At 38.3% G+C, this 12920-nt stretch overlaps 1 protein-coding gene across 4 annotated transcripts in view; it reads left to right on the forward strand.

The window, feature by feature from the left end:
- The window catches only part of cfap43 (cilia and flagella associated protein 43), a 55649-nt gene that overhangs the window by 12293 nt on the left and 30436 nt on the right, over positions 1-12920 (forward strand). For all 4 annotated transcript variants that reach the window (XM_062976283.1, XM_062976284.1, XM_062976286.1 and 1 more), the window contains 6 exons: positions 328-459; positions 1352-1468; positions 2638-2718; positions 2993-3141; positions 4917-5020; positions 12322-12459. In XM_062976283.1, coding sequence (XP_062832353.1) covers positions 328-459; positions 1352-1468; positions 2638-2718; positions 2993-3141; positions 4917-5020; positions 12322-12459 — 721 coding nt within the window. The remainder of the gene's footprint in view (positions 1-327; positions 460-1351; positions 1469-2637; positions 2719-2992; positions 3142-4916; positions 5021-12321; positions 12460-12920) is intronic.

Raw genomic sequence — 12920 nt, forward strand, 5'->3', positions numbered from 1 at the left:
ACAACTTTTTCTTTTCAATGACAAATCAAAATGGCATGACTAAAATGGCTAATAATGCAATTATGGCACCAAATGCAGATAGAGAAGCTGTTTGCAGATCTGTATTGGTCCAAGGACCAAACTAGTAGAGACACTGGAAATCTGTGAATGGACATCCCCAACTCTTTTAAATGTTTAAAATGTTAAAAGATGGGACAGCCACTTATGGGGAATGGCATGCCATCTAATTTGGGTACAAGCAATCTCTAAAATCTTTAAAAGTTGTTTTGAGATAGATGATTGATATAGAGGCAGTCACAGTGATTATTCCGTTTTTTGTTTGCCTAGGATGGTTTTCTGCGTTGTTATAAAATAAAAGGCACAGTATTTGATATGGAAGACTGCCTGGAAATGAATGAGCCTATAACAAATCTTATGTTCTCCCCTGATTACGTTTATCTTTTAGTAGAAACAGAAAAGGTAAGTTGCATAAGGCAAAAGTATGCTAAATTACTTTTCTAGATTTTCTATTTACTACAGTTGTTTCGTGTAACACATAATGAAGAGAGTGGGAGACATAAAAGTGACCGTATTGTGGGTGATTAGCCTTATTCTAACCTTTTGGGGAAGAAGGTACTTACACTGACCCAGGTTTTGTGGGATGATTTTGTTGACTAACATTTCTAGACACACATAGGGTAGTTAAATTTAAATGGAATTGTGTGTGAATTTCTAGAGCAGTGGTTCTCAACCTGTGTGTACCCAGGTGTTTTGGCCTACAACTCCCAGAAATCCCAGTCAGTTTACCAGTTGTTAGGAACAGTTGAGAATCACTGTTCTAGTGGAATAAATTAGGCCATAACTGATTTATATTAACTCATTTGAGACAATAGATGGCTTGTTAGACACTTTGAGATCAAAGAGATATTTTAAAATGGAGGCCCCATCTACATTGCTAGATAATCTAGCTTCTGATCCCAGATAATTTTCTTATCCCAGGTTATATGGCAGTGTAGACTCCTATAATCCAGTTCAAAGCCGATAATCTGGGATCAGATTCTGGATTATACAGATTATTAGATTACAGTATTGGATTTCTTCTTCAAATTTGGGAGGGTTTGGCAATTGTATAAGCCTGATCGATTTGTCCATTTCTGCCAGATCCATCATTTTTGTAATCCATAATTTTTAGTGAGAATTTCTTCTTGTTTCCAATGATCACAAATAATGAAAAACTCTTCTCCTCTTTACCTTTTTCATAACCTCTTACTTTCATTTAACAGGGATACATCTGTGTCTTTAATCCTAATGATAATGAAGATATTAATCCATTATGGGATCCTTTTGATAACATCTTACTTCCATTTAACAGGGATCCATCTGTGTCTTTAATCCTAATGATAATGAAGATATTAGTCTATTATTGGATGCAAGTATAAATAACTTTGTAGCAGCTGATTTTATTGTTCCAGGAACAAAGCACTGTGTGGTAAGGAATTCTCATTTTTATTGAATCTGAAAGGCCATCTCTTCTAATATGAACCTATCAGAAACATAAGTTCATCAGCAGAGGCCCCTTTATGCATTCTAATACCCTGCTAGACTAGGCAGGTGGATATACATGAGAGACTTTCCCTGTGGTAACATCCCAAGGTGCATCTGGACTGTAGAATTAATATAGTTTGGCACCACTTAACTGCTATGGCTTAATGCTATAGAATCATTGGAGCTGTAGTTTTACAAACTCTTTAACATACTCTGCTAAAGAGTGCTGGTGTCTCACCAATTACAACTCCCAGGGTTCCTTAGTATTGAGGCAGGATAGTTAGTGGTGTCAAACTGCATTATTTATACAGTGTAGATGCACCCCTAGTCATGGAAGTCCCTTTTGAGGCAAGTCAGAGTGCCTCCATCACTCCTAAGTTTCGGATGAGTGGTGAAGATGACTATGCTATTTCTCTTAAGTCTTTAAATGATGGGTTTCCTCTCTAGTTGTTTTTCAATCTGTCTGATTTTTGAGCTGTTTTTAAAAAGAAGTTGGATGTTTAATTGGTTTGTAGCTATTTAATGTATTCAAATGTTTTTACACATTGTGTATCACCTCAGGATCTTCAGTCCTATAGCAGTTAATTTTACCTTGCCCCTATCAGAAACCAATAGCAAGTAAATTATCTTATTGATCTATCAGCGTTCCCCCCCCCCCCCCCCCCATATAATGAGCTATCCTAGGGGCCTTCCACACAGCCATATAACCCAGAATATCAAGGTAAAAATCCCATATCTGATTTGAACTGGGTTATCTGAGTCCATACTGCCATATATTCCAGTTCAAAGCAGAAAATGTGGGATTTTATTCAGCTGTGTAGAAGGGGCCCTAGGCTCATATTAGATGGTATTTAAGCAAATAGCTGCTGTGATTTTAAAAGTAAAGGGAATGTGTGGGCAAAGGAATCAATCCCTCCTTTGACTTTTGGCATATTATTTTCAAACTTTTGTTCCTACGGATTTTACCACCATTGCATCTAGTTTGGTATTTCTGGAAAGTCATATAAAGTAAATAGAGTGCACACAAACATGACTCTTACATCAAATCTCCAGTCTGCTTTATATTTAATTACAGTTCCTCCCTTTGTCTCCATTTCCCCATTTTTATTGTAGACTGCTGCAGAATCAGGAGAACTGCATGTTTGGCAGGTGGAGGATGGTGCTTTTGTCAGTAAGCTGTGTCTACATGCTTTGGTATGCTCAAATGGCAACTGAGTTCATAATCCATGAGATGTTTTTGTTAATATATATAAAATGGCAAATGGATTGATATTGTATAGAATAAGAAATATAAGGCACAATATTTTATACTTAATAGACTCACAATGTAATGTTTTACTTTACGCATTTATGAGCATTAGGAGGGATTTGATTTTGAAAATCCAACCCCATGGGAGTTGTTCTTTAAAAAATCCAATACCTGTTGTCATGCTAAAATCTTTTTCCATGTCATTTCTTATCTCCCAAGGTGACTGCAATGGCATGTAGCCTTACCTCTCACAGTGTTGCAGTGGGAACTAAAAATGGCCATGTTTATTTCATAGATGTTACTGAAATTGAAACTCCTAGGGTGGTTCACCGAGTTCTCCTTTCTGTGGCTCCTGTGCAGTTTTTGCAGTAAGTAGTTCTTGGCAAAGAAGAAAATGATCCTAAGAACTAGTAGGGACTCACTAAATATGGGATATCTGAGGGTTGCTTAGGATAGACTTTCTGGATTTTTGACATCCCCAAGGAGGCAGCTCTCGGAATCAGGACATCAAGACTTTTGGGGCACTGCCCTTCCCAGGTTTCACATCTTCATCATAAGTGAAAGACTGTAAAGCACATGTGTCAAATTCAAGGCCCGTTTTCCAAATCCGTACAGCTATGCTATTTCATGTGGCCCTCTAGATCAGTGATTCCCAAAGTGGGCGCTACTGCCCCCGGTGGGCGTTGCAGCGATCCGGGGGGGGGGGGGGGGTGGTGATGGCCACAGGTGCATTTGGGGGCGATGAATAACAGTATTACATTTCTATTCTGAGTTTAAAAAATAGTTTCATAATTTCAAACTTCCAATGTTTCTAATTTACACCTTTCTTTACTATATTTTATTAAAAAGGTAGTAACATTAATGCATATATCTTTCTATTTAATTGCTATTTAAAAAATTAAAAAAATTAATTTCTGGGGGCACTGAGTAATATTTTTTCTGGAAAGGGGGCGGTAGGCCAAATAAGTTTGGGAACCACTGCTCTAGATGCTGAAATACAACTCGCATAACACCTTATTATTAGACTAGTTAACTAGACCTGATGGGAGTTGTATTACAGTAACATCTTAAAGGCTGCTGTTTGTTTTGTTTAATCAGGATAGTGGAGTTTTGAATTTAGATACAAGGCTTGTAGATATAATATCTGACTTTAAAATTCCCTTACCCCTTCCCCAACCTCAGAGCCACAAGTTGAATTGCAATTCGAATTATCCCAAATCTGTTTGGTGGGTAATCCAAAGTGATGGGAGTTGTCTTTCAATAACATCTGTGGACCACAACTGGGTAAAAACTAAATGAACTATTTAAAATATCTCTATTTAAAAAACAACTGGCCCTTTGTATCCATGGATTCTCCATCCATGGACTCATCATCCCTTTGAAGGCAACCATCAGGCTGATATGTCCCTCAGGGAAAAAGAGCTTGATACCCCTGCTTTATAGGGGTAGTCCTTGGGCTGGCATCTGGCACTTCATCTTTCATCCATGTCCCACATGATACATTGCCAGTTGTGAGTTGTCTCTGCTTGATGCTTCAAGGAGTGACACATCAACATTTTAAAAGGTTGCATGCTCCATCGCCCTGTTCACCATTTTAACAACTTGTTTTTCAACTCTGAGAAGTTAACTTCAGCCACTTCAGGTTCTTTTCGTTTATATTTACTTTTTTCCTTCTGGTTTTTCCTCCTTTATCTTTTTTTTCATTTTGATAGCCTTTGTGGCCCCAGAAAGTCCTGGGACAGGAAGAAAGCTTCTTCTTTCCCAGTCCCTCTGATTCTCAAATCCTGACAGTTAGGGGGGAAAAAAGGGATACATCTCCCCAACACTGCAAAATGAGATATGTCTGTGGAGTGATCGGGTATAGATGTGGGTATGGGCATATGCTCTTGGTCTCCAAACTGAGATCAGATGCCACCCTAAAGGCTGAAAAGATTATGCACTCCTGATTTAGATTACCAATATGAAACTGAAAAAATGTCTCAACTTGCATTAACTACAGATCTAAGTAAATTAAGTTCAGAATTCCCATAGTGCCTTCTACATAATCAGGATTGCTGTGATCATTGACGATGGTTGCTAATTGCCATATTTCAAGTCATGAATTCTGCATTTTGATGTCCTTCCTTTCTTTTCTCTTTCCAAGCTATGAACAAAGTGGTCAGTTTCTCATAGCTTCAATGACAAATGGACATATCTTTATTTTAAATGCTTTTCCTTCAAAAAATTTTGAAATCCTTGGATGTGTAGGTAAGAAATAAAACCTGATGAGTATTAATTTATTGTATATTTCGAATGATAAGAGATGTGATTTCTTGTATGCATTTAAAGCACAAAAAGAAGCCAAACAATTTCATTAAAGAATAATATTTTTTCTTAAAGCCAAGATAAAGTGTCATCTGGCCTGCATGCCACCATTTAAATCTGATTTCCAAAGTCTGTCAATTTCTTCTTTTTCTCTCTCACACACTCATAGTTTGTCTGCAACACATACAATTTAGCACAAATATCTGCCATCCATTCATGTCATTGGGGATTTGCAGTGGGTAGATGTGTACTCAAATTGTTTTTCCTTCATATGTAGTTTAACCCACCCAACTGCACAATGACTGTTTAGAAGGCTAGTGGAAGATTATAAGAGGAGGCAGAAAATTGTCTAGGGTTTATCAGTATGCAAAGGGATCTTGTAGCACCCTAGAGACTGTGAGAAAGAAGTTGGCAACATAAGTTTTGTAGTTGAACTCTACTTCCTCGAATTTTTCAGATTAACACAGCTATGCCTTTGTCTAGTTTATATACATATCCACTGAAGCGAAATAATTTTTAAAATAATTTTAATCAAGTACATAGTAGCACCATCTGTGATTAGATAATAAACATTTATTGTGTGTATACATTGTAAATATTGAAATATTTCTATGTTATCTATTCACCTTCTTTACAAAGTTAATTCTTCTCATTGCATTTTTATTTTTCTCCCCCCTCCTCCCCCCTCCCCTTCCCCACCACATTTTTCTCTATATCTTTATTTTTTTTCCATGAACAGTTTTCTTAATCTTTGTAGAATGTTTGTACTAGCTTCACCATCTTTTACCCATTTCATATAGTAGAACTTCATACAAGAACTCAATTTCTCTTTAATTTCTTCTATTTTTCCCCTCCTGTGTATCTTCTCGGACTGTATGTGTTATAATGCCTGATTGGACTTGCTTAAATAAATAGTTATTCCAGTTTTCCTAATTCCATTTTGTTTCATCTCTCCATCCCCAGGCTATTACCGCCTTTCCTGCAAATATCATTACTTTAAATAAATCTTGGTTCTTCGCAGCAATGTTTTTGTTCCTTATTATTGCCGTTAACATGAATTCCATGTTTACCTGGATTGGTATTTTGAAGTTTTTTCCATTTTTAAAATAATTTTATTCCAAAAAGTTGTTGCATTTAAGCATTCCCACTACATGTGTGCATACCAACCTTTCTCTGCTTTGCAATGCCAACACCTTGGGCTTAGTCCTATTCCCATATTTGCTAATTCGGCTGGTGTCCTGTACTACTTCCAGATAAAATTTCTTTCTAACTCTTTATAGTTTTCCAATTTAATTTTCTTAGCCCCCCTCTTTATTTCCACTATAGTTTGTTTTGTAAGGGGCCCTCCCTTCTGCCATTTATTTTATACTGTTCTTACTATATATATTCCTCGTCTTTTATCATTGCTTTATATATTTCTCCTGCCAATTCTTTCTTTGTTTTCTGTCCTAGAATCATAGAATCATAGAATCATAGAATAGTAGAGTTGGAAGAGGCCACATAGGCCATCTAGTCCAGCCCCCTGCCAAGAAGCAGGAAATCGCATTCAAAGCACCCTTGACAGATGGCCATCCAGCCTCTGCTTAAAAGCCTCCAAAGAAGGAGCCTCCACCACAGTCCGGGGCAGAGAGTTCCACTGCTGAACAGCCCTCACAGTGAGGAAGTTATTCCTGATGTTCAGGTGGAATCTCCTTTCCTGTAGTTTGAAGCCATTGTTCCCTGTCCTAGTCTCCAGGGCAGCAGAAGACAAGCTTGCTCCCTCCTTCCTATGACTTCCCCTCACATATTTGTACATGGCTATCATGTCTCCTCTTAGCCTTCTCTTCTGCAGGCTAAACATGCCCAGTTCTTTAAGCCGCTCCTCATAGGGCTTGTTCTCCAGACCTTTGATCATTTTAGTTGCCCTCCTCTGGACGCTTTCCAGCTTGTCAACATCTCCCTTCAACTGCGATGTCCAGAATTGGACACAGTATTCCAGATGTGGCCTGACCAAGGCAGAATAGAGGGGGAGCATGACTTCCCTGGATCTAGACGCTATACCCCTATTGATGCAGGCCAAATTCCCATTGGCTTTCTTAGCAGCCGCATCACATTGCTGGCTCATGTTTAACTTGTTGTCCACAAGGACTCCAAGATCTTTTTCACATATACTGCTGTCTAGCCAGGCGTCCCCCATTCTGTATCTTTGCATTCCATTTTTTCTGCTGAAGTGAAGTATCTTGCATTTGTCCCTGTTGAACTTCATTTTGTTAGTTTCGGCCCATCTCTCTAGTCTGTCAAGATCGTTTTGAATTCTGCTCCTTTCTTCTGGAGTGTTGGCTATCCCTCCCAGTTTGGTGTCATCTGCAAATTTGATGATCGTGCCTTCTAACCCTTCGTCTAAGTAGTTAATAAAGATGTTAAACAGAACCGGGCCCAGTACGGAACCCTTTCCAACTTGCTTTTGTTGTCTAAACATTCCCCATATTTCCCCTGTTTAAGCTTATTGTATAGGCCTAATACTTTTACCCAATTTTTATTTCCCACTTTTCCTATTATTGTACTTATGGGGATCAGTTGCCCATTTATTTATCTATATATATAAAGGAGTAATGGTGTCCGTTCCTCCCACTAAACAACAAAAGTACAAGCCCCAGAACCTAGAAATTTGGCAACACAACCCACCATCCTTGCCCCTAGGTTCCGACAACAAAAAGAAAAGAAAAATAAAGTCCTAATTAGAGGGAGATGAATAATTGTTTTTATCCAATTGCTGCCAGTTAGAAGACTAAGCTCCGCCCACTTGGTCTCCTAGCAACCCACTCAGCCCAGGGGACAGGCACAGTTAGGCCTCACTTAGGCCTCTTCCACGGATTATCTAATTTTCACTGGATTATATGGCAGTGTAGACTCAAGGCCCTTCCACACAGCTATATAACCCATTTATAATCTTATATTATCTGCTTGGAACTGGATTATCTTGAGTCCACACTGCTATATAATCCACTTCAGTGTGTATTTTATACAGCTGTGTAGAAGGGACCTCATATAATCCAGTTCTAAGCAGATAATATAAGATTATAAATATACAGTAGAGTCTCACTTAGCCAACATAAACAGGCCGGCAGAATGTTGGATAACTGAATATGTTGGATAATAAGAAGGGATTCAGGAAAAGCCTATTAAACATCACATTCCCTCACGACCCTATCTGCTGCCAAACGGCCATACATGTCTATGCCAGGCATCCTCAGAGATTATGAGATCTGTTTGAAAACAGACAAGTGGGATGTTTATTCCTATCTCAACAATGATATCCAGGATGGGACAACTCTTCTCTGTCTGAGGCGACTGTGAATGCTCCACTTGGCCACCTTGATTACCATTGAATGCCCTTGCACTTTCAAGGCCTGCCTACTTCCTGCTTCCGAGGGGGATCCTTTCTTGGGAGATGTTAGCTGGCCCTCAGTACATCATGTCTGGAATTCCCTCATTGCTCAGTGCTGTTCTTTAGTTAACTGTCCTGATTTCACACATTTTTTTAAATACTGGGAGCCACATTTTGTTCATTCCAGGCAGGCAGGAACCATCCAGGCTTTGAAGCTACAAGGCTATTCAGTGCCAATTCCAACATTCACACTTGCCTAAACCAGACAACAATTCTTTCTTCCGCCATGGTCATTCCACAGATATATACACCCCACTTGCTTTCATTACAACACATTTCATAACCTCTGAGGATGCCTGCCATACACGCCGGCAAAACATCAGGAGAGAATACATTTGGAACATGACCAGGCAGACCACAGAACTCAGAGCAACCCAATACAAAGAGAAACAAAAATAATAAAATAAATACAAAAAATACATAAAAAACAAAATAAAATAGTACAATTAAAAAAACATAAATAAAAATAATATAATCAAATAATAAAATATAATAAATACAAATCTATATCTATATATATAATAAAAGTGAATGTTTGTATGTTTGTGTCAGCGTTTTGATTGGTCGGGCGGTGTATGTGCTCGCGTTTTGATTGGCCTGGCGGAATATGAGTCAGCTTTCTGATTGGCTGGGCGGAATGTGCCAGCTTTCTGATTGGCCTCCTCTTTCATAGGCCACTGGGATCGCTGAGGGAAAAACTACTACCAACTGGCTTCGTTCGGCCTACTTCTCTCCTCAGAACGACGCTAGCTTTGGGACAGTTAACAGCTTTCGGCCTACACTTTTGTAATCCAAAACACCACTGCCACCACCAGAAAGGCCGGACCTGGACCAAACTTGACACACATCACCCCATGAACCCACTGACAACGGATGGCCCCCTTTGGCTCCTCTGCTGACATGTTTAAGGCCTTCCAGGCTGGCCCCTCGCTGCTAGGCCGAAAAGGAAGACGCCATCTTACCTCAGCTTTAAACTTCTTTGTAAGGCCCTACTTTCCTCAAAAGACAGCAGAGAACATTGTTATTATCTTTTTAATGATATGCTTATGAACACTTCTAGCCCCCAAAGCCCCAATCCAAGCCTCCTTTGATCATTTTGCTAACACGTTTCAGGCCTTGCAGCCTGGCTCCGTTGTGCTAGGCCGCAAAAGAGGCGGCCATCTTCCCTGTTCCAAACAGAGCAGCTTTTGCCTGGGTCTTTTGGATACAGCACTCTCCTTCAACAAGGTCAGGAGGCAGTACGTAAATAGGTTGATCTTGGGCTGATGGAAGTAGCACCACATCAAGTAGGAAATAAGGTACCACTTATAAAGTGGGGAGGCAAATTTAACTAATTTACGACATTGGAATGAGGAAGTGCCGTCACAGTGGATGATGAAGCAGCTGTTTTCCCCTGTGGCCAGAATCAAACATCCCCTCAGGAGAAGGTTAAATTGCCTTTGCGTCTGTGTCTATCTCGGTTCTGTGTGTATATGGGCATTGAATGTTTGCCCTATATGTATATAATGTGATCTTTTTATATATACAGTAGAGTCTCACTTATCCAACACTCGCTTATCCAATGTTCTGGATTATCCAATGCATTTTTGTAGTCAATGTTTTCAATATATCGTGATATTTTGATGCTAAATTCATAACTACATAGCATTACTGCGTATTGAACTACTTTTTCTGCCAAATTTGTTGTGTAACATGATGTTTTGGTGCTTCATTTGTAAAATCATAACCTAATTTGATGTTTAATAGGCTTTTCCTTAATGCCTCCTTATTATCCAACATATTCGCTTATCCAACATTCTGCCGGCCCGTTTATGTTGGATAAGTGAGACTCTACTGTATAAAAATGGTTCTGTTTATATGGTTATGCATTTTCTAATAGCTTTATTCTTAAAATCCAAAATCCAAACATGCATATTTCTGATATATATCCTTACCAAATGAACCCAGGCAACATCAGGTACTTAGGCAACATTATTTATTTATTTATTTATTTACAGTACTTATATTCTGCCCTTCTCACCCCGAAGAGGACTCAGGGCAGATCACATTATATACATATACACATAGAACCGAGAGATCATCCACTGTGACGGCACTTCCTCATTCCAATGTCGTAAATTAGTTAAATTTGCCTCCCCATTTTATAAGTGGTACCTTATTTCCTACTTGATAGATGCAACTATCTTTTGGGTTGCTAGGTCCTTTGGCTCTGGGAGTTGTAGTTCACCCTTATATAGACAGCACTGAACCCAGCCAACTTCGGATCTGGACCAAACTTGGCACACTGCCTCATCATGTCCAACTGAGCATACAGGTAGGGTTTCAGGGTGATTCTCCTTTGGCTCTGGGAGTTGTAGTTCACCCTTATATAGTTAGCACTAAACCCAGCCGACTTCGGATCTGGACCAAACTTGGCACACAGCCCTATCATGCCGAACTGTGCATACAGGCATGGTTTTGTCGTGATTAATCTTTGGCTCTGGGAGTTGTAGTTCACCCTTATACAGACAGCACTGAACCCAGCTGATGACGGATCTGGACCAAACTTAAGTGATATTTCCTCACATCCCCAAACAACTCAATGCCGTCTACTAATAACCCGGGCACCGCCGGGACCCCAAGCTAGTAATAAAATAAAATAACAAAAACACAAATAATAAAAAATAAAATAAATACAAATAATACAATAAAAATAATAAAAAACACTAAAAATAATTAAAAACACTAAAAAATACAATAAAATACTATAATAACAAAAATAACAAAATAATACAAGAAAATAATAAAATATAAAAAATAAAAAAGATAAGTTACAATAAAATTAATTAAAAAATACAAATAACGTCAAATAAAAATTCCACAACAATTTTTAACCAATACCACCACCACTTTGCCACGGCAACGCGTGGCTGGGCACAGCTAGTGTCATATAGATCTTTAATACAATAATAGCCTTTATCTTTCATGTCTTTCCTTCAATTGGGATCAAACTCCTTCTCATACAAGGTTTCTAGGGATGTCCACTTTGATATTTCAGGCATCCAAATTTGTTACCATTTTATCCATATTTTTAGTGCTAATTTTCTGGGACCTCTTTTTTATGCTGCCTCCAAGTTCCTTGTAAGTACCCCAACTTTTTCCCCTCCATTGTTTACTGCATTTTCTAATCCAGACCATTTTTTGTTTTTTCCCTAATCTGCTTTCTAATAATGACTTTAATTAATATGCCTTGTAATAAAGTTCCAGGTTTGGTATCCCCCACCTGATGCATATAGCATACTTTATTTGATATTCTAGGTTTCTTTTGACTCAAGATCCACTCTCTGATGGTCCTGTTCCAAGTTTTAATTTGTCTTTGGTTGATTTCTGTTGGGAAGACCTGGAATAAGTACATTAATTTTGGAATTAAGAACATTTTAACAGCTCTTATTTTACTGAGAATACTTACATTCTCTCCCCCCCCCCCTCATCTTTTCATAATCTTAAGGATCTTCTTCCACACCTCTTTCTAGTTACTCATCATCATCTTTTCTGTGGTTTTTTTGTATTATTGCTCCCAAATATTTTAGTTTTAAGCAAAAAAATTTGTGTGTCTGATTAGTACCTGAGTGAGAGACTGCTTGGGAACCTTATGCATACTGTCATGAATTCCATGACAGAAGGTACAGAAGATACAAATGTGACATACTAATTAAAGTCTGATAAATGATGTATGTAATTAAAACTTTCTGGTAACCTTAATATGTTAGACATTAATAGAAGGAAACAAGCTTTGTAATGCTTTGCTTGAACTGAAATGTTGATTTTTTCATTATAGCATTGGACAACAAGATTATTGACCTAACCTCAGTCTATGATGCAGAGAATACAACTGAAGTAATTGTGCTCCTTTGTCCACCAGAGACCAGAAGGGCAAGAGTGGAAATATTTAATCTTCAGGCAAATATTGTTTTGGGTAAAATGAAGTATTGTATGAAGTTCTACTATTATTATGTCTTATACTAGCATTTATTTAAAGAATCATATGGACTAATAGCAAAATTATTATCAAAGTGTGAAATGTTATCACACTGCTACCATTCACGCACTAGGAGTGGCACTCTCGGTGTTCAGGAAATTCCAGGTTCTGATTTCTAGCCTACATGCCCTAACGGCACCAGATCACAGGTTAATACTTGGATTGGGGACTGTTAACAAATATAATGTGCTGTATGCTATATTTCATATGATGAATCTGGCAACACCACAAGAGTATTTTTTTTAAAAAAATGGTATAAGAAAACATTATGAAATTATTGGGATCACCATAAATTGGCAGGCAACCTGAAAGCACATACAAGCAAATACTGAAATTCTACAACAAAAACTTATACCAACCATGGAGTGAGAAATGTCAGATGTTTAACTGGATTAAGG

The sequence above is a fragment of the Anolis carolinensis genome, chromosome 3 (assembly GCF_035594765.1).
Source record: "Anolis carolinensis isolate JA03-04 chromosome 3, rAnoCar3.1.pri, whole genome shotgun sequence".
NCBI lineage: Eukaryota > Metazoa > Chordata > Lepidosauria > Squamata > Dactyloidae > Anolis > Anolis carolinensis.